Raw genomic sequence first — 20617 nt, 5'->3', positions numbered from 1 at the left:
GTAGCCAAGCCCTCGGAATTGCTAGTGAGAAGGACTTACGAGGGATGGAAACTGAATGCACTAGAAAGTTGTGCCACTTTAAATACCACACCATAGTTTAAGTGGTACAACCCTCCGTAGTCCAGCTGCCGTTCTGTAAAGGTGTTTCTAGCAGCATCGCTGTTCCCACGTGGGAAGTGGAGGAAGCCTGTCATCGCAGTTCTGCTAGAGGTTGGACAGGAGTAGCAATACCTGTTTAAATAAAAGGTGATACCAGTACCCAGTCTGTGTATAAAGCAGGTCTGCGGTCGGAGCACAGTCCCACTGAAAAACCTCTATGACATTTGCCAAGTAAAAGTGCTTTCGAAAGCCCGAGCCTAAGGGGGCACCGTAGATGGATACAAAATAATGAACGGAATAAAGATATCATACCCTATCATGGTATGATAATCCCTAGTGCTTCATCAGTAGGTCTCAAAGCACTTTCCAAAGGTGGTCAGTAGCACTAGCCCTATTTTACAGAGTGGGGAAACTGAGGCACAGACCAGTGACTGTGACTTGCCTAAAGTCACCCAGGAGGCCAGTGGCAGAGCTGGGGAATAGAAGCCAGTTCTCTCAGGACACAGCATTGCTCTTCCCACTAGGCCACACTGCCTCCCGGCTCAGCACATCTAAATCCCCCCCCCCCAGCAATACTTATTTGTACATAAGGTGCCTTTGGCCTGCGGAACCCACCGCCACATGATATTGGGCCCAAGATTTTATCAGTATGCAAAAAAGGTGATCATTATGCAGAGGATAAGAACAGTTGCAGTTACATTAGACAAGATACAAAAACATTAGGGTTATAGATTCAAGGCATAAGTTGACCCTCTTATTGGCTGGGTTAGGGAGAAATTGCCCCATGGGCTGGATAGCCCATCATTACCTACTGGGAGGTGTCCTGCACCCGCCTCCACAGCAGGTGGTGCTGACCTGGCATTTCCTATGGGCCTGAATTCAGCTGAATCAGTGGAGATCAACACACACAGCACCCTAATATCAGGCCCCTGGGCAAAGCCGCATCCTAAATAAAACCAACAGGGGGCAGAGTTCCATATATTGAAGGGTGCCCCAAACATTTTTGCAGCAGGATTAAAAAATATCCAACACCCTGGAATACAAATTAAACATCTTTATTTTTTTTTTTAACATCGCCTCCAGAATTAAAATGTATTCAAATTCTCGCCGGAGCCCAATTCGATTTTAAAAGAAGATTCCTCCGCACAGATCCCAAACGTCCATCACTTAACCAATTGTTCATGTAAAGAAAGTCCCATCACCCCTTCACTACAGCCACCTCGCGATGGGTGTTTCTTCTCCCGCTAGCTCTGTTCTGGGGTTAGACATTCACACGTGGAGTGGGGGTAAAACCAGCTGTCTCCTTGTCACGGGGAAATCGTGCACTCCTTGCTCTGGCCCCAGTAGCAGCACTGTCCCTACCAGGGCCTGTCTATTCGAACGTGCACCCTTGTAGCTGTGACTGGGTTTAAAAGCAACTGATTCAATTCAACCAACGCAAGCCCCTGTGGACGCTTATTTTGGTTTAGCTTAAATCTGTCCCTAATGAACTCAGGCCCGATTACATGGACAGTTGCATCTGTTTCACTGAGGGTCTGTCTGCGCTGAAAACTGCACCGGGATAACGACGTGCATTTCAGATCTGTCGTGAAACCAGCACAAGCTCCTGGACGGGCACCTCCCCACTCGAGTGCATTCAACCTCACACCTTTCTGCCAGCGCCTCGCCCGCCCAGCAGAGCTCTCTTGGCAAACAGCCCAGTGCATCATGGGTACGCATCCCAGCATCCTCCCGCGGCCACATGGCTTGTGGGGCAGCTGCTGTGCATTGTGGGGATCCCCCTTTATTCCATCCCAGAGCATCTACACACAAAGATGCACCGGTTGTACTAAACCAATGTCGGTTAAAGTTGCCCAACTTCTGTGTTTAGACAAGCCGCTCAACGAAACCCAAAGAAACCCAGCTTAAACCGGAGTCTCTCGCGCTGATTTCGGTAGCTCAGATCAAAGTGTAGCCGGTGGGACTTTAATCTAGACAAGGCCAGAGTGGACTGAGCGAAATGGTGACAGAGGATTTTCTACCTAAAAGCACCCGGCCGCAAGAGATCTGCGTTGGAGTCCCAGTTTCCCCCTTTGGCGTCCTTGGTTCAAAGTTGCAGGCCATGTTGCCTCAGTTTCCCCATTTGTCAAAGGGGGACGTGGATCAGAGGCTGCCCACCTTATTAAAAACACACTAAGAACCGGCCGTAGGATTCGGCCCTTTTAACTACAAGACTCCTGAGCCCACGGCCTTCGCGGGAGACCTGAATTTCCGGACCAAAAGAGAAGAGGCGGAAATATAAAAACAAGGCCACCGCTGCGTTTAAAAAAATCGCCTGCCAGCGCTGGAGGCAGCGACAGGTCCCGGGTCCCCAGGATCGTCCCCAAACAGGATCTCAGCGATGACGGCAAGAGACCCCCCGTCCAGCTCTTGGCAAGGCACTGGGTCAGGGCGGAGCTGGAGGGATCTTTCCCCCGTGTCTCCAATTCCTACACGGGGGGATGGAGCCAGCTGGTCCCGGGGGACCAGAACCGGGTGGGGGGGGACCGTGGAGGGCCGAGGGACCTGTGGCTACGGAGGTTGCAGCTGGACCAGGGAAACCAGCAAGGGAACAAACAGCACAGCACTTACCGTGCTCCGTACAGCGATCGGCACCTCCACAAGCGACTAGTCGCAACTTAGTTTAATGAAAGTGTTGGGGGGGCAGAGGGGGGCGTGGTTAGCCCTTATCCTAGGAAACTAGGAATTGGGTGGGCATCGCAGGGTGAGCTGGCCCTTTAAGGGTATTTGGGTTCAGCTTTAAAGGGCCGGCTCATCCTGCGGCACTCTCCCTCAGGGTCCAGCTCTGCCTCCCCGCCCCTTATTTATCACAGTGGTACCCCCTGGTGCTGTGGGCACACGCCCACAGATGCCCCCCCCCTCCAGACTCCGCCTTTGCTGACAAAGACGTCGCTCTGGGGAGCAGAGCGGCGCAGGAAGGGTTAAGTCAATTTGGCTTCATTGAAAGTGCAGGTTCCCTTCGGTAGGGGCTGGACAGGTGATGCCACCCCCCAGAGTCCCGCGGCCCCCCCCCTTCTTGCCTGGGGGGGGCAGTTCTTTAGGAGGAGCTAGGTCCTTCCATGCCGTTCTCCTCCTGGTCAGCCCTGAGCCGGGACAGAACCGCGTGGATCCGGAAGAGCGTCCGGGACTCCATGGAATAGTTCTTGTAGTTGTTCCTAAATTGAGGGGGGGAGAAGGGGTTAATCACTGGGTGGAAACAGCCACAAATACACCCTGCCCGCCCCCACCCTGCCAGGGCCAGAGTCTCTTCATCATACGCATCATACGCATCCCCCCTCCCCCTCAGCGCCCCCCCCAGTGAGCTTCCCGGTGTGCTGGCCAGTCCTGGGACAAGGTGAACCAGAACCATCCGAGTGGGGGGTGTCCCGAGCCCTGTCCCCCAACTCAGCCCCACAGCCAGCCGTCCATCCCGCCATCCAACAGTTCATAGACGCAGCCCCTCCCCCAGTGCCCTGGAGTGGGGAGCAACCCTCCTGTAGACCCAGGACCCTAGAGGAGGAGCGAACCCCATAGACACAGAACCCCCCACCTTGCCATGGAGGGGGGAGTGACCCCCACAGGTCAGGGTCGGGTGCAGAGATCCATCGAGGCCCCAGAGAACCACCCAGCCGGGGTCAGAGCGGAGCTGGACAGTCCCCCACCCATCTCCTCTTCCTGCGGGATTATGGGAAATTCGGACCCCAGCAGGGAGAAGCCAGGTGGGGGACGGGGGCAGAGGAGCCCAAAGCGTTGCCTGGTCCCACCACCGTGCCTCCCCTCCCCCCGGCACAGGCAGGGCAGGGCAGGGCCCTGCCTGGGGGGCAAAGGGGCAGACGGCTCCAGCCCCTCTGGCCCCCCAGGGCACCTCAGCACCACAGTGCATTCTGGGATACACCCGCTGGAGCTTCTGGGAACGTTCCCACCGTTTTGCAGCACCCTCCCGCCTCGTGTAGCCGGCCCCACCTGGCTCGGCGCAGCAGCGGGACGGCCGCCTCACTCCGGCCCTGCGCCAGGTGCAGCAGGCCGAGCTCCAGCAGCGCGTTGGGAACCAGGTAGTGATCATAGCGGAGCCGCTTCTCACTGCCAGTGGGCGGGACAGACAGACAGACAGACGGTCATTCACGGGGGAGGGGCTTCCCTGGGGGCACCCCAGACAGACCTGCGAGAGCACGGCACCCTCCAGACACCCCCAGACCCCTAGCAGGGGAACGACCCCCCCACAGACCCCGGACCCCCCGATCCCTAGAGGGGGGAACGACCCCCCACAGACCCAGGACACCCTGTTCCCTAGAGGGGGGAACCCCCCCATGGAGCATGGCACCCCTTGTGACCCCCAGAATGCAGTTCCATGCCCAGGCAGTGCCCATGTGCTGGCGGGGGCGTTATCCCATTGTGAAAGCCCATCGGAGGGGTAACCCCGAGGACAGCAAACCGGGGGGGGGGGGGTGGCCAAGAGCCAGCAGGACCCTCCCTCCGCCACGTCCGCAGGGGTCAGGAACCAGAGTCCCCCCCCCTCCCCCCAGGATGGGGACTCCCCCGGTCTGAGCTGGGGGGTGGGCGTCAGGGGAGTCTCCCAGCAGGGGGCGCTCACCTGCCCTGCACGGCGCTGAAGCAGGCCTCCGCCTCGGCCGGGCTCTGCAGGTGCTTCATGCAAAGCCCCCTGAGCAGCAGCAGGAGGCACCGGTCGTCCGTCTGGTACTCGCTGGCTGCGGGCGGAGTCGGGGCGTCAGGGGGGCCTGGGGCCCAGCGCCTCTGGGCGTCGCCGCAGGGGGCCCGGGGCCCAGCGCCTCTGGGCGTCGCCGCAGGGGGACCGGGGCCCAGCGCCTCTGGGCGTCGCCGCAGGGGGCCCGGGGCCCAGCGCCTCTGGGCGTCGCCGCAGGGGGACCCGGGGCCCAGCGCCTCTGGGCGTCGCCGCAGGGGGACCCGGGGCCCAGCGCCTCTGGGCGTCGCCGCAGGGGGACCCGGGGCCCAGCGCCTCTGGGCGTCGCCGCAGGGGAGCTGGGGCAGGGAAAGGCCCCCCCGGTGTGTCACCCCCCCACAGCCCTCCAGCCCCCCCACAGCCATCCCACCCCGGTGTGTCACCCCCCCCACAGCCCTCCAACCTCCCCCACAGCCCCCCCACCCCGGTGTGTCACCCCCCCCACAGCCCTCCAGCCCCCCCACAGCCATCCCACCCCGGTGTGTCACCCCCCCCACAGCCCTCCAGCCCCCCCACAGCCATCCCACCCCGGTGTGTCACCCCCCCCACAGCCCTCCAGCCACCACACAGCCCCCCCCCCAGTGTGTCACCCCCCCCACAGCCCTCCAACCCCCCCCACAGCCCTCCGACCCCGGTGTGTCACCCCCCCACAGCCCTCCAGCCCCCCCACCCCAGTGTGTCACCCCCCCCACAGCCCTCCAGCCCCCCCACAGCCATCCCACCCCGGTGTGTCACCCCCCCCCCCACAGCCCTCCAGCCCCCCCACAGCCATCCCACCCCGGTATGTCACCCCCCCACAGCCCTCCAGCCCCCCCCACCCCAGTGTGTCACCCCCCCCACAGCCCTCCAGCCCCCCCACAGCCCTCCCACCCCGGTGTGTCACCCCCCCCACAGCCCTCCAGCCCCCCCACAGCCATCCCACCCCGGTGTGTCACCCCCCCCCACAGCCCTCCAGCCACCACACAGCCCCCCCACCCCAGTGTGTCACCCCCCCCACAGCCCTCCAACCCCCCCACAGCCATCCCACCCCAGTGTGTCACCCCCCCACAGCCCTCCAACCACCACACAGCCCCCCCCCACCCCAGTGTGTCACCCCCTCACAGCCCACCCCATCACCCCCTCACCCCGGTGTGTCACCCCCCCCCACGGCCCTACAACCCCCCCACAGCCCCCCAGCTGTGCCTTCTACCTCCCACTGGCTCTGGGCAGAGATGGGGGGCCCAGTCCCTCCACTGGGGCTGAGACCCAGCAAACACGATGCAGCCACATGCGTGTTCTTCGTTCCCACCCTGGGGCCGGATGGGAGCTGGCGCCCCCTAGACGGGACAGGCCCCATGCCCCATTCCCGCCCCCCGGGCCAGCCAGTCCCCACCCTCCTGCCAGATGGGAGCTGGCGCCCCCTAGCGGGGACAGGCCCCGTGTCCCATTCCCACCCCCTGCCAGCCAGTGCCCCACCCTAGGGCCGGATGGGAGCTGGCGCCCCCTAGCGGGGACAGGCCCCGTGTCCCATTCCCACCCCCTGCCAGCCACTGCCCCACCCTGGGGCCGGATGGGAGCTGGCGCCCCCTAGCGGGGACAGGCCCCGTGTCCCATTCCCACCCCCTGCCAGCCAGTCCCCACCCTGGGGCCGGATGGGAGCTGGCGCCCCCTAGAGGGGACAGGCCCCGTGCCCCATTCCCACCCCCAGCCAGCCAGTGCCCCACCCTGGGGCCGGATGGGAGCTGGCGCCCCCTAGCGGGGACAGGCCCCGTGCCCCATTCCCGCCCCAAGCCAGCCAGTCCCCACCCTGGGGCCGGATGGGAGCTGGCGCCCCCTAGCGGGGACAGGCCTCACATCCTGTTACCTGGCGACTCCTGCAGCTTCTTCTCGGCCTGCGTCAGTGTCTCCAGCGTCCCCTCCAGCAGCTCCCGCTGCTTGCCCAGCACGGTGAAGCCGTTCCACATGTACATCATCTCCTGGGGAGGGACGGGGGGGTCAGGCTGCTCACCCCGCAGAGGAGGATCTGGACCCGCAGGACAGCCCCCACATCCCCCGCTGGACAGTACCTAACCTGTCCTCGATTCCCTCCCAGTGCCCCCAGCCCCCCTCGCCCTGAGCAGGTTCTAGCCGCTTGCACTCAGAGCCAATGGGAAGTGGGAGAAACTGAGGCACAGAGAGGGGCACGACCCATCCAAGTTCACGTGGCAAAGACGGGAAATGGGACCCAGCATTCCTGACTCCCAGCCCCCTGGCTCTAACCACCAGACCCCACTCCCCTCTCCGAGCCAGGGAGAGAACCCAGGCGTCCCGACTCCCAGCCCCTCCCATTCCCCAGCACGGCAGATCCCGGGTGATGGCACCAGTTGAGTCACGGCTTTTCCAAGCAGCATCCAGCACAACGTCCCCCCTCGAACCCTCTCCCCCACACTCCCTTCCCCCTCACCAGGGCTGGCACCGGCAAAGGGACCGGGCGGCTGCCCTTATAACGCCGGGCTTTCCGGATGGCAAACTTCTCCGTGGGGGGAGACTTGCCCGCGATCTTCTGCTTAAAAGATGACACCTGCCTGAGGGGAAGAGAGACAGCTGGGCTGCGATCTGCGGGGGGGGCGCACTGGGGGTCCCCTGGACCCAGGATTGGGTTCCAGAATCTCCACAGGCATCGAAAGCGAAGATCCCAAGTTCTAGCCGACCCGTTTGCCAAAAAACAGCCCAGCAACACGTGCCTGAGTCTGCAGGCAGCCTGAAACGATGGCTTGGAGAGTGCCTGGTTCAGCTCCCAGCCTGTTAACTCTGGAACCTAATGCCTGCACATAGGTATTGGCAATACAAATGTGCGGCAGCTCAAACTATGATGAGAGTAAAAACCAGGTCCAGCTGGTATTGACACAGATGACCCGGGCAGATCCAGCTCTCATGCTGTGAATGATCTAATTTAATTTAACACGACCCCAGTGTTTAGATCTGCCGGAAGCCAGCACCACATTTCCAGCTGAGACTGCAAAATTTACCTCCACAGAACATGAACCCTCCCAGAGCGGGGAGAGAACCCAGGAGTCCTGGCTCCTAGCCCCCCCTAACCACTAGACCCCCCCCTCCCAGAGTGGGGAGAGAACCCAGGAGTCCTGGCTGCCAGCCCTCCACTCTAACCACTAGACCCCACTCCCCTCCCAGAGCTGGGGAGAGAACCCAGGAGTCCTGTCCTACGCCCACGTCCGTCTTGTCTCTGTAGGTAGCCCCTGCCACTCCCCTACACACTTTGCAGCTGGGATAGGAGGGGAGAGGAAGTGGTAAGATTTGGGGGCCCTGAGCCAGCCAATCGCCAGGGCTGGATGTGGGAGAGAGCCGAGCAGGCAGGTAGAAAGGGAATGACCAGTGCAGTATGTTAGGTTGAGGAGCAGAAAGGGGGACATGCAGCTTCCCATTTGGGGTCAGTGTTATTGGGCAAGTGACTGGGGGTTGGGACACACACAGCCCTGCCGGTGCCCCTCACTCCCGACCCGCAGCCCCCTGCTCTCCCCCCACCCCTGCCAGTGCCCCTCACTCCCGACCCGCAGCCCCCTGCTCTCCCCCCACCCCTGCCGGTGCCCCTCACTCCCGACCCGCAGCCCCCTGCTCTCCCCCCACCCCTGCCGGTGCCCCTCACTCCCGACCCGCAGCCCCCTGCTCTCCCCCCACCCCTGCCGGTGCCCCTCACTCCCGACCCGCAGCCCCCTGCTCTCCCCCCACCCCTGCCGGTGCCCCTCACTCCCGACCCGCAGCCCACCCACCCCCAGAAAGAAAATCATGTTCCTTGTGCTGCAAGGCCTGAACCCAGATCTCCAGGTGTCCCTCCTGCCCCACCCCCTCCCCCCGTACCAGCACCGCCCACGGCCCCTACCTGAACAGCTCCACCTCGCTCTCCCCGAAGGGCCGGGGCTCCTCGGGGGGCAGCATGCTGAGGAAGGCGGCTTTCATATACACGTACATGGCCTGCAGAGAGACACCGGCCTGACCCATTAGCCCCACCCGCACGCCTGGGGGCATGGGGCTCAGCCCCCCAACGGGACAGGGACGGGCCCAGAACTAGCAGCCACAGAGCAGACAGCCAGGCCATCCGGCCTTGTTAGATGTCCAGCTCTGGACACGTATGGGAGACCCTATAGAAAACCTCCCACTGCTGCCGCGAGCGGGAGAGGGGTGGGGACTCAGCAGGGGGCGCTCTCCCCCGCAGTCAGTGCTGGCCCCTATGCCCCAGGGCGGCACTAGGGGGCGCTGTGCGGAGCACTGACAGACCCTCCCCACTAAGCCCTGTAGTCCCTGGAGAGGGCACGACCCCACCCCCTCACCTTGGACCAGCGGTTCTCCTTGCTCAGCAGGTCGGCGTAGAAATAGGCCATCTTCCACATGCCCTTGTAGGCATAGCACCACATCAGCTCCCAGTAGCACATGTGGTGGAACTGCTTCCAGGCCTGCTGGGCCGAGCAGCCCGCCTCGAACCTGCAGATAGCCTGTGCCGAGGCCGAGCGTGTCATGAATGGGACATGGGGCCTGTCCCCTCTAGGGGGCGCTGGCTCCCATCCGGCCCCAGGGCAGGGGATTGGCTGGCTCAGGGGGTGGGGAATGGGACATGGGGCCTGTCCCCTCTAGGGGGCGCTGGCTCCCATCCGGCCCCGGGGGCAGCGGATTGGCTGGCTTGGGTGGGGAATGGGACATGGGGCCTGTCCCCTCTAGGGGGCGCTGGCTCCCATCCGGCCCCGGGGGCAGGGGATTGGCTGGCTTGGATGGGGAATGGGACATGGGGCCTGTCCCCTCTAGGGGGCGCCGGCTCCCATCCGGCCCCGGGGCAGGGGATTGGCTGGCTCAGGGGGTGGGGAATGGGACATGGGGCCTGTCCCCTCTAGGGGGCGCCGGCTCCCATCCGGCCCCGGGGCAGGGGACTGGCTGGCTCAGGGTGTGGGAAATGGGACATGGGGCCTTTCCCTTCTAGGGGGCGCTGGCTCTGATCCAGTCCCACAGTGGGGCACTGGCTGGCTCCAGGGAATGTGGAATGTGTCATGGGGACTTTTCCCACTAGGGGGCGCCGGCTCTGATCCAGTCCCACGGTGGGGCACTGGCTGGCTGGGGGGGTGTAGGGAATGGGACATGGGGCCTTTCCCCTCTAGGCGGCTCCGGCTCCCATCCGGCCCTGGGGCAGGGGACTGGCTGGCTCAGGGTGTGGGAAATGGGACATGGGGCCTTTCCCTTCTAGGGGGCGCTGGCTCTGATCCAGTCCCACAGTGGGGCACTGGCTGGCTGGGGAGTGTAGGGAATGGGACATGGGGCCTTGCCCCTCTAGGGGGCTCCAGCTCCCATCCGGCCCCAGGGCAGGGGACTGGCTGGCTCAGGATACCTCCTGTCCCATAGCCTGGCTCTGTGAGGGGGTCCCCCAGGCGAGGGGTCTCTTACCTCACTGATGTTCCCTTTGATCTCCTCTATCCTGCCGGCGAAGAAGAGGAAGATGGCGCTCTGCAGAGGGGAGAGAAGGGAGCCGATGGGTGGGGGGCAGGGTCCCTGAAGAGGGGCAAAGCATGGGGGATGCTGGTATCACTCAGGAAGCGAGTTGGGGGGGGGTCTCAGCCCAGTGATCGGGGGGGGTCCCACACACCTCCATACAGCAATCGCGATACGGGGGGCTGCGAGTCGGGAGTGAGGGGCACCGGTTGGGGTGAGGGGAGCCCAGTTCTTTCCACTCCCTAGTTTTAGCCGGGGCAGCAAAACCCGTCAGGAGGCCAGAGCGTGGGCACCTGGGGCAGCCCCAATTCTCCCCAGTGAGGACAGACCCCTCCCGGCCCTCCCACCCCGCAGGGGGAAGGGCCCCGCCGCCCGGCCCCGTACCTTGGGGTAGCGAAGGAGGTAGGGTCTCAGCAGGCTCTCGGCTTCCGTGAAATCGTCCTCCCCGATCCCTGCGAGGGTGCAAGGAGGGGTGAGCCTGGGGCGAAGCCCCCGCTCCCGGGTCTGAGAGAGATCGGGGACCCCCTGAATGGGAACGGGGGGCCGGATCAGAGCTGGCGCCCCCTGGGGGGGAAAGGCCCCGTCCCCTGCCCCCCCGAGCCAGCCAGTCCCGCCCCGCCCGCCCCGGCGAGCCGCAGGCCTACCCAGGATGAAGGTGAGGAAGGTGTAGTAACAGAGGAGCAGCATGGTGCAGAGCAGGGCCCGCAGGTTCAACGTGGTCGCTCCCTCGTGCAGCTGCTGCAGCCCGTACTCCTGGGCAGAGAGACACAGCAGAGTGGGGGGGCCATTGGGGCCCTCGCCCTTACAGAGTCCCAACGCGCCGCCTGATGCGGCCACCTCTGGGGCGGCGCAGCCTGCCACTGCCACCCACAACGGCAGGGCGAGGCGCCCTCTGGGGGCAGCTGCAGTCCACCAGGCCAGCAAGAGCTGGGGGGAGCGGCAGATGCTCACTGCCTGCCCCCCCAAACACAGCCCCGAGAGCTGGGGGCGTGGGGGTCAGCGTCTCCCTCTGGCTGAGGGGCACTGCACAGCCTCAGTCTGTGGGGCTCTGGCTGCAATGGGGGTGGGGACGGAGGGAAGGCCCATACCCCAATTCCTGCCCCCCAGACACACCGCAGCTAGCCCCCCAGACCCTCTCCCCTGGCAGGAACCCCCACAGAGCCCCCCTTCTCAGCAGTGACCAGGGGAACCCCCATCGTGGGGACCTGCAGACTGAGCGGGGCAGCCCCTCCTTGCAAGGGATGACGGGAACCCCAGGCAGGGGGTTACCTTGTCCCCCGAAAACCCAGCGAATTCCAGCAGCTTCAGGATCCGCGGAGGGAAGAGAGAGAGCGTCTGGGGAGGGAAGAGAGGAATGAAAAGCCCTGTGTCCCGTTCCCGTCAGCCAGTCCCCACCCTCGGGGCAGATCGGAGCCGGCGCCTCCTAGAGGGGAAAGGCCCCGTGTCCCGTTAGCCAGTCCCCCACCCTCGGGGCAGATCGGAGCCGGCGCCGGCGCCCCCTAGGGGGGAAAGGCCCCGTGTCCCGTTCCCGTCAGCCAGTCCCCCACCCTCGGGGCAGATCGGAGCCGGCGCCCCCTAGAGAGGAAAGGCCCCGTGTCCCGTCAGCCAGTCCCCCACCCTTGGGGCAGATCGGAGCCGGCGCCCCCTAGAAGGGAAAGACCCCGTGTCCCGTTCCCGTCAGCCAATCCCCCACCCCGGGGCCAGGGAGGAGCCGGCGCCCCCTAGAGGGGAAAGGCCCCGTGTCCAGTTCCCGTCAGCCAGTCCCCCGCCCCGGGGCCAGGGAGGAGCCGGCGCCCCCTAGAGGGGAAAGGCCCCGTGTCCCGTTCCCGTCAGCCAGTCCCCCGCCCCGGGGCCAGGGAGGAGCCGGCGCCCCCTAGAGGGGAAAGGCCCCGTGTCCCGTTCCCGTCAGCCAGTCCCCCGCCCCGGGGCCAGGGAGGAGCCGGCGCCCCCTAGAGGGGAAAGGCCCCGTGTCCCGTTCCCGTCAGCCAGTCCCCCGCCCCGGGGCCAGGGACGAGCCGGCGCCCCCTAGAGGGGAAAGGCCCCGTGTCCCGTTCCCGTCAGCCAGTCCCCCGCCCCGGGGCCAGGGACGAGCCAGCGCCCCCTAGAGGGGAAAGGCCCCATGCCCCGTTCCCCACCCCCTTCAGTAGTAACTCACCAGATTAAAGGCGCCGATGCCCAGCGCCACCCCTCCCTCTAAGTGTACGTGGGCAGCACCTGCTGTGCAGTGACTGGACTGGATGAAACTGCTCAGTTCCCTGGAAAAGAAACAGGAGAGTCAGAGAGTGCTAACCACTAGCCCCCACTCCCCTCCCCGAGCCGGGATAGAACTCAGGAGTCCTGGCTCCCAACCCCCCTGCTCTCACCACTAGCCCCCACTCCCCTCCCCAAGCTGGGGCTAGAACCCAGGAGTCCTGGCTCCCAACCCCCCTGCTCTCACCACTAGCCCCCACTCCTCTCCCTGAGCTGGGGCTAGAACCCAGGAGTCCTGGCTCCCAACCCCCCTGCTCTAACCACTAGCCCCCACTCCTCTCCCCGAGCTGGGGATAGAACCCAGGAGTCCTGGCTCCCAACCCCCCTGCTCTAACCACTAGCCCCCACTCCCCTCCCCGAGCCGGGATAGAACCCAGGAGTCCTGGCTCCCAACCCCCCTGCTCTCACCACTAGCCCCCACTCCCCTCCCCGAGCCGGGATAGAACCCAGGAGTCCTGGCTCCCAACCCCCCTGCTCTCACCACTAGCCCCCACTCCTCTCCCCGAGCTGGGGATAGAACCCAGGAGTCCTGGCTCCCAACCCCCCTGCTCTCACCACTAGCCCCCACTCCCCTCCCCGAGCTGGGATAGAACCCAGGAGTCCTGGCTCCCAACCCCCCTGCTCTCACCACTAGCCCCCACTCCCCTCCCCGAGCTGGGATAGAACCCAGGAGTCCTGGCTCCCAACCCCCCTGCTCTCACCACTAGCCCCCACTCCTCTCCCCGAGCTGGGGATAGAACCCAGGAGTCCTGGCTCCCAACCCCCCTGCTCTAACCACTAGCCCCCACTCCCCTCCCCGAGCTGGGGCTAGAACCCAGGAGTCCTGGCTCCCAACCCCCCTGCTCTCACCACTAGCCCCCACTCCTCTCCCTGAGCTGGGGCTAGAACCCAGGAGTCCTGGCTCCCAACCCTCCTGCGCTAATCACTAGCCCCCACTCCCCTCCCCGAGCCGGGATAGAACCCAGGAGTCCTGGCTCCCAACCCCCCTGTGCTAACCACTAGCCCCCACTCCCCTCCCCGAGCTGGGGCTAGAACCCAGGAGTCCTGGCTCCCAGCCCCCCTGCTCTAACCACTAGCCCCCACTCCTCTCCCCGAGCTGGGGATAGAACCCAGGAGTCCTGGCTCCCAACCCCCCTGCTCTCACCACTAGCCCCCACTCCCCTCCCCGAGCTGGGGCTAGAACCCAGGAGTCCTGGCTCCCAACCCCCCTGCTCTCACCACTAGCCCCCACTCCCCTCCCCGAGCTGGGGCTAGAACCCAGGAGTCCTGGCTCCCAACCCCCCTGCTCTCACCACTAGCCCCCACTCCCCTCCCCGAGCTGGGGCTAGAACCCAGGAGTCCTGGCTCCCAACCCTCCTGCGCTAATCACTAGCCCCCACTCCCCTCCCCGAGCCGGGATAGAACCCAGGAGTCCTGGCTCCCAACCCCCCTGTGCTAACCACTAGCCCCCACTCCCCTCCCCGAGCTGGGGCTAGAACCCAGGAGTCCTGGCTCCCAGCCCCCCTGCTCTAACCACTAGCCCCCACTCCCCTCCCTGAGCCGGGATAGAACCCAGGAGTCCTGGCTCCCAACCCCCCTGCTCTCACCACTAGCCCCCACTCCCCTCCCCGAGCTGGGATAGAACCCAGGAGTCCTGGCTCCCAACCCCCCTGCTCTCACCACTAGCCCCCACTCCCCTCCCCGAGCTGGGATAGAACCCAGGAGTCCTGGCTCCCAACCCCCCTGCTCTCACCACTAGCCCCCACTCCCCTCCCCGAGCCGGGATAGAACCCAGGAGTCCTGGCTCCCAACCCCCCTGCTCTCACCACTAGCCCCCACTCCTCTCCCTGAGCTGGGGATAGAACCCAGGAGTCCTGGCGCCCAGCCCCCTGCTCTCACCAGTACACCACATTGAATGCCCCAGGAAAACCATCACATTTCCCACCTTCACAATACAAAAGCCCTTCTGGGGCTGAGGGCCCCATCTGGGACCCCCCCTCTCCCCAGATGGCCCCGAGGCAGCAGCCTGAACAGGGGTCCCCTCCCCCGGCACCACCACGGTGACATCACTCACCTGTAGATCAGGTAGCTGCTCCGTACCTTGATCCCCCCCTTGATGAAATTCACCATGTTCTCGTCCTGCAGGGAGAAGGGGGGAAATGAACAAACCCCCAGGGAAGGGCCCCTCGCCCAGCGCTGAGATGCAGCCACCTCTGGGGTGGGGCGCAGGGAGCCACATAGCAACTTTGTCTAACACGGAGACAGGAAACAAAGGCGAATCCTAGGAAGTGCCCTGGGGAGTGACCTGCAGCGCCCCCGAGTGGCACACTGGGGCCAGCACTGACTGCGAGGGGAGAGCGCCCCCTGCTGAGCCCCCACCCCGCTCCCCGCAGCACCTGGGATTTAGCTCGGAACCCAGGAGTCCTGGCCCCCTGGCCCCGTGCCAGCCGCATGGAGGGGGATCCGGTACCTGCAGGAAGGTCAGGGCCGCCCGCTGCAGTAGACACTCCGCGTAGCAGACCTCGGCGTGCAGCTCCACTGTGAGGGAGAGCGACAGGGATTGGGGGCGGGACCTGCTCATCCCCAAGCCCCGCCCCCTTCCAGCAACACCGCAGCCCCCTCCCCGGAGTTGAACCACCTCTCCCCCCACCAACTGGGGATAGAACCCAGGAGTCCTGGCTCCCAGCCCCCTGCTCTGACCACTAGACCCCACTCCCCTCCCCAGAGCCAGGGGTAGAACCCAGGAGTCCTGGCTCCCGGCCCCCTGCCCTAACCACTAGACCCCACTCCCCTCCCCAGAGTCAGGGGTAGAACCCAGGCGTCCTGGCTCCCAGCCCCCTGCTCTGACCACTAGACCCCACTCCCCTCCCCAGAGCCAGGGGTAGAACCCAGGAATCCTGGCTCCCGGCCCGCTGCTCTCACCCCCCACCCCTGACGCCCTGTGGTCATGCCCTGCGTCTCTTACCCTCGGTGAACGAATCCGCCTTGCTGACCAGGCCGGAGAGGGAGCCAGTCACACTGGATTTCCTCCGAAACCTGGGGGTGGGAGGAAGGTGGCTGGGGTGGGGAAGCTACACCCCCCCTCATCTCCCCCTACAGGCCTCCCCAGCCCCGCCCAACCCACACAGGTCAGTAACTGCCAAGGGGGGAGGGATTTTCCGCAGCGAGGAGGCTGTAACTGGAGGGGCTCCCCCATCTTCGGCCCATGGCCTCCCAGGCCCCAGCTCCCCTGCGGGGTTCGGCTCTGGCTCCCCCGAGCCCTGGGAAACTCCCCCTGTGCTTGGCAGTGGGGCTATGACACATGACGGGTCGGTCTGTTCCACCCAGCAGTGGGACTGATGCAGAGTGGTGCCCCCTGTCCCCTCCCACTCCCAGCCCAGAGACCTCCATGGGGCCGGCCTGGGGGTCCCATTGCCAGGCCAGACTCCCGCCCACGCCCTGTCACTCCCCATCCAACCGCCAGCCCCTGTGCGGCTCACCAGCTCCTGGGCCCCAGATCGCCCCCCCTCCCCGGGCCTTCCCCAGTCCCTGTGACCCCCACCCTGATGCCAGAGTCCCATCCCCCATCTCCCCTTCCCTGGCTGCCCCACCCCCACCTCCCGCACACCCCCCGCACCCACCTCTGGCAAATCTCCTGCGCCTCCTTCATGGTCTGCCCGGCCTGCACAATGTCCTCGTGCTCGAAGGTCATCATGGCCTGCATCTCCAGGATGGTGGCGTAGACCAGGGCGTGGTACATGCTCTCCTTGGTCCTGCCGGGAGCAGGGGGCAGGTGACAGGAGAGAGACCCTCCCAGCCCCCCAGCCACGCCCGTCCCAAGGAGCCCCACCATGCCCAGGGTGGGGGGGGGCGTGGCCCCTGATGCCCATTGGGATGCAGCATTGGGGGTGGGGAGGATCGAAGGACCCCCTCGCTCCCCCAGGCCAGGGTGAGCTCTCCTGACATGCACCCTGCAGATGCCGGGAGCCCTCGGACCACCGAGGATCGGGGCCAGGGATCAGGGCCAGGGACCATGGGCAGCTCCTCCACCCACCTGGGCTGCAGCTTCTCCAGGCTCTCGCTGAACTGGTTGCAGAGGAAGGCGTTCATGGCCTCCATGCACTCGTCTAGGGCGGCTGCCAGGCCAGGCGGGGGGCTGTGGGCGGGGAGCAAAGAGGGGCTGGTTAGAGAGTCAGATTCCAACCGAAGGGACCAGGGGGACCCCCTAGTCTGACCCCCAGAGACCTGCCCTGAGTTACAGCCGGCTGGAAGTCGCACCGATCTCGGAAAACCTCCCATCCCGGGGTGAAAATCCCTTGCGGTGGCGAATCCACCACAGCCCTGGGGCGATGGGTCCAGGGGTTAATCGCCCTCCCGGTTAAACTCTGGACCTTCGCAACTTCAGCTTCCATCTCCTGCGCCCCAGAGCCTGCTGTTACCTGCTGGTTCCCTTCGCCTTCCCTTTGGCTCTAAGTCAGGTTTTCCGACCCTTTAATCCTCTGCGTGGCTCCTTTCTGACCCCGCCCGATTTACCAACGTCCTTCCTGAACTGTGGACACGAGTCCAGCAGCGGTCATAAGAGCGGCCAGACCGGGTCAGATCAAGGGTCCATTCGGCCCAGCGTCCTGTCTTCTGACAGTGGCCGTGCCAGGTGAACAGAGCAGGGAATCATTCAGTGATCCATCCCCTGTCGCCCATTCCAGCTTCTGGCAAACAGAGGTTAGGGACACCATCCCTGCTCAGCCTGGCTAATAGCCATTGATGGACCTATCCTCCATGAATTTATCTAGTTCTTTTTTAAACACTGTTATGGTCTTGGCCTTCACAACATCCTCTGGCAAGGAGTTCCACAGGTTGACTGTGCGTTGCGAGAAGAAATACTTCTTTGTATTTGTTTTAAACCTGCTGCCTGTTAATTTCATTGGGTGACCCCTAGTTCCTGTGTTAGGAGAAGGAGTAAATAACACGTCTTTCTTCACTTTCTTCACACCAGTAAAGATTTTATAGACCTCGATCATATCCCCCTTAGACGTTTCTTTTCCAAGCTGACCAGTCCCAGCCTTATTAATCTCGCCTCGTACGGAAGCGGTTCCACACCCCGAATCATTTTTGTTGCCCTTTTCTGAACCTTTTCCAATTCTAATACACCCCTTTTGGGCTGGGGCGACCAGAACTGCAGGCAGCATTCGGGGTGTGGCCATACCGTGGCTTTATAGAGTGACATTGTGACTCCAGGGCCAGACACAGAAGGTAACAGCACCTCTCTGCTCCTACTCCAGATTCCCCTGTTTAAGTCCCCTGGTTCGCACCGGCCCTTTTGGCCCCAGCATTGCACTGGGAGCTCCGCCACGCCCCCCAAATCTTTGTCAGAGTCACGGCCCCCCAGGACGAGCCCCCCCCAGCCGCTAAGTACGACCTAGTCCTCATTCCTAGCTGTTTACAATGGCCGAATTAACATGCAGATTGTTTGCTTGTGCCCGGTTTGCCGAGCGATCCAGGTCGCTCCGTATCAGTGACCTGCCCTCTTCATTCTCCCATTCTTTGAGCCGTCCGCACGCTCTGTCCGTGGGTGATTTGATGTTTTCTCCCAGGCTGTTGATAAAAATGTCGGAAATCGTACGGCCAAGACCCAGTCCCTGCGGGACCCCACTAGAAACACACCCGCCCAACGCTGATTCTCCATTTGCAGTTACAGTCGATCCCTCTCAGGACCCGGTTTATAATCCGCTTCACTTGGACCACACTGAATTGGGACCGTTCTAGTTTTTGCAATTGGAACGTCAAGTCACGGAAACCTACGTAGATGATCTCACCCTGTCGCCTCTATCAACCAAATTTGTAACCTCATTCAAAACTATCCCATTACTTTGACAGGATCTATTTTCCATAAACCCCATCTCGATCATTACATTACCCGCCTTTAATCCTTTATTAACAGCGTCCCTCTCGCCAGTATCTTGCCTGGGGCTGTCAGGACTCTAATAACCCAGGTCATCGTGTTTAAAGGCTGGCACAATATTAGCTTTCTTCCAGTCCTTGGGAATGTCCCCTTGTTACAAGGCTTAACTCCTCGGCCAACTCTTTTCAAACTCTAGGATGCAAGTGACCTGCCCCGGTGATTTGAAACGGTTTGACTTTCGCAGCTATTCTTTAGCATCCAGCTGAGTTATCGTTGGACTAGATAATATTTCATCATCATCAAGGACGTGTTCTGGCTTTTTTCCCAAACACAGAACAGACATTTATTTATTAGCAAGGGCCGCAGGGTCTGTTGCAGGAAGAAGTTGTACGTAGCATCGAAGCAGTTAAGGGGCCGGTGAGTTGCAAAGATGGGGGAGTCCAGGGCTGGGCCCGCAGGGGACTGTGGGTCGGGAGTGAGGGGCACCAGCAGAGCTGGGGGGGGGGAGCCCAAGGCTGGGCCAGCAGGGGGCTGTGGGAGTGAGGGGCACCGGCAGGGCTCGGGGGGGGCAGGGCTGGGCTGGCAGGGGGCTGCGGGTCAGGAGTGAGGGGCACTGGCAGGGCTCGGGGGGGGCAGGGCTGGGCTGGCAGGGGGCTGCGGGTCGGGAGTGAGGGGCACCGGCAGGGCTCGGGGGGCCAGGGCTGGGCTGGCAGGGGGCTGCGGGTTGGGAGTGAGGGGCACCGGCAGGGCTGTGGGTTGCTCAACACTTTTCTCTCCCTTAGGGCCAGCACCAACCAACCCCCCCCCACCACACACACACACACTATGAACATGGACTGACTTCCCCCTCCCCCAGCTGCCAGCCCCCAGTGGCCCCCGGGCCGAGGCCCCCTCTCCCCGTGGCCAGCCTCGCGCTGTGTTTGCCGAAGGCCGCAGCCAGCGGCGCTCAACTGAACCGGTGCCCGGGAGTATTGAGCAAACACAGGCTTGGCAAGGCCCTGCCAGCGCATCCACCCCACCTTCACCAAACAGGGCCGGGCCCGGAGGCTGGGCCGGGCCCCCTCCCCCACCGCGGCTCCACCAGGGCAGGGAAGGCTGTGGCCAGCAGGTGCCAGGCTGGGCTGGGCTCAGCTGGCAAACAGCCTCGCGGGCAGGGACCTTCCGCCCCCTCCCACCTCCCCAGCCTCCTGTACAGCCCCCCCCCCATGGGATCCGGCATCCCCCCACCCCAGCTGGAGACAGCCCTGGTCGCCAGCCTGGCGCCACGCTCAGCTCCTGGCAAACACGGGGCTCCCGGGCTTTGCCCCCCGGGGTCCCCCAGAACGCACGGCTGCACCCCAGGAAACCTGCATATTCCCGCAGTGCCCTGGGGGAGGTGGGGCCGAGGCACCTGCGGCCGGGGGCCCGATTGGGCTTGTCCTGAGCGAGGAACAACGGTCTGGGGGGAGGGGCCCAGCCCCCCTGTAAACCTTCCCCCCAATGCCCCCCACAGCAGCCTGTTCCCCTCCCCCCACACCCCCCATCTTCTGTACTCCCCCCAAACCCAACCTCCCCTCCCGTAGCTCTGACCCAGCCCCCTTTGCTCTCTGCGACCCCCCCCCCCGACTCGGCCCAGCACCTGTCACCCAGCAGGGACCCCCCAGATCCTGTCTGGCCGGGGGGGGGGGGGAGGACCCCCCCGGACTGACCCAGTGAGGGAAGGAGGCTGGGTGCACCTACCTGCCCTGGACCCCCCCGGGGAGCAGGCACGGGGGGGGGCGCATTGCAGATGCGTTTCTCCGGGGGGGGGGGGCGCAGCGGAAAGACCCAGCGGGGGTCTTTGGGGGGGGGGCGCCCTGTAGCGAGGGAGGGGAGCGGGGGGGGGCACCAGCCCCGGACAGAGCGACCCGCCCCCCCCCGGGGTCTCTCACCTGCCCGCAGCGGCCTCCAGGGCCATGACGGTCCGGTCCAGCCGGGAGCAGGAAGCGGCTCTGGAGGAATGTGCGGCCGGGGCCCGGCGGGGGCGGGGAAGGAGGCGGCTCCGCCCTGCAGGTGCCAGGACTCACCTGGCCGGGCCCCCCAGGCAGGGATCCGGCCACGGGTACCAGGACTCACCTGGCCGGCCCCCCCCCCCCAGGCAGGGATCCGGCCTCGAGACTCACCTGGCCGGGCCCCCCCCAGCAGGGATCCGGCCTCGGGACTCACCTGGCCGGGCCCCCCCAGCAGGGATCCGGCCTCGGGACTCACCTGGCCGGGCCCCCCCCAGC

The 20617-nt window shown here is 64.3% G+C and overlaps 1 protein-coding gene across 3 annotated transcripts; it reads right to left on the bottom strand.

Annotated features, from left to right (window-relative positions):
* Nucleotides 1-1138: 1138 nt before the first annotated feature.
* Nucleotides 1139-20404, bottom strand: LOC101937775 (tetratricopeptide repeat protein 39A-like). Of its 3 annotated transcripts, none has more exons than XM_065575591.1 (18): nucleotides 20282-20404; nucleotides 16527-16628; nucleotides 16114-16245; nucleotides 15459-15529; nucleotides 14964-15031; nucleotides 14568-14632; nucleotides 12420-12519; nucleotides 11534-11599; nucleotides 10909-11017; nucleotides 10649-10716; nucleotides 10220-10279; nucleotides 9121-9282; nucleotides 8673-8764; nucleotides 7239-7359; nucleotides 6660-6771; nucleotides 4709-4823; nucleotides 4081-4197; nucleotides 1139-3293 (listed from the first exon to the last, which is right to left on the bottom strand). In XM_065575591.1, exons 1-18 carry the CDS (start codon nucleotides 20305-20307, stop codon nucleotides 3176-3178), a joined length of 1704 nt encoding a protein of 567 aa, XP_065431663.1. In that variant the 5' UTR covers nucleotides 20308-20404; the 3' UTR covers nucleotides 1139-3175. The 3 variants fall into 3 exon arrangements, with proteins under 3 accessions (XP_065431663.1, XP_065431662.1, XP_065431664.1); XM_065575590.1 differs by lacking the exon at nucleotides 20282-20404 and adding an exon at nucleotides 20091-20149; XM_065575592.1 differs by lacking the exon at nucleotides 20282-20404 and adding an exon at nucleotides 16718-16826.
* Nucleotides 20405-20617: the final 213 nt, after the last annotated feature.

Source organism: Chrysemys picta, chromosome 22, assembly GCF_011386835.1.
Source record: "Chrysemys picta bellii isolate R12L10 chromosome 22, ASM1138683v2, whole genome shotgun sequence".
Classification (NCBI taxonomy): domain Eukaryota; kingdom Metazoa; phylum Chordata; order Testudines; family Emydidae; genus Chrysemys; species Chrysemys picta.
The sequence above is the reverse complement of the archived record's forward strand: the minus strand, read 5'-3'. Positions and strand labels throughout refer to the sequence as shown.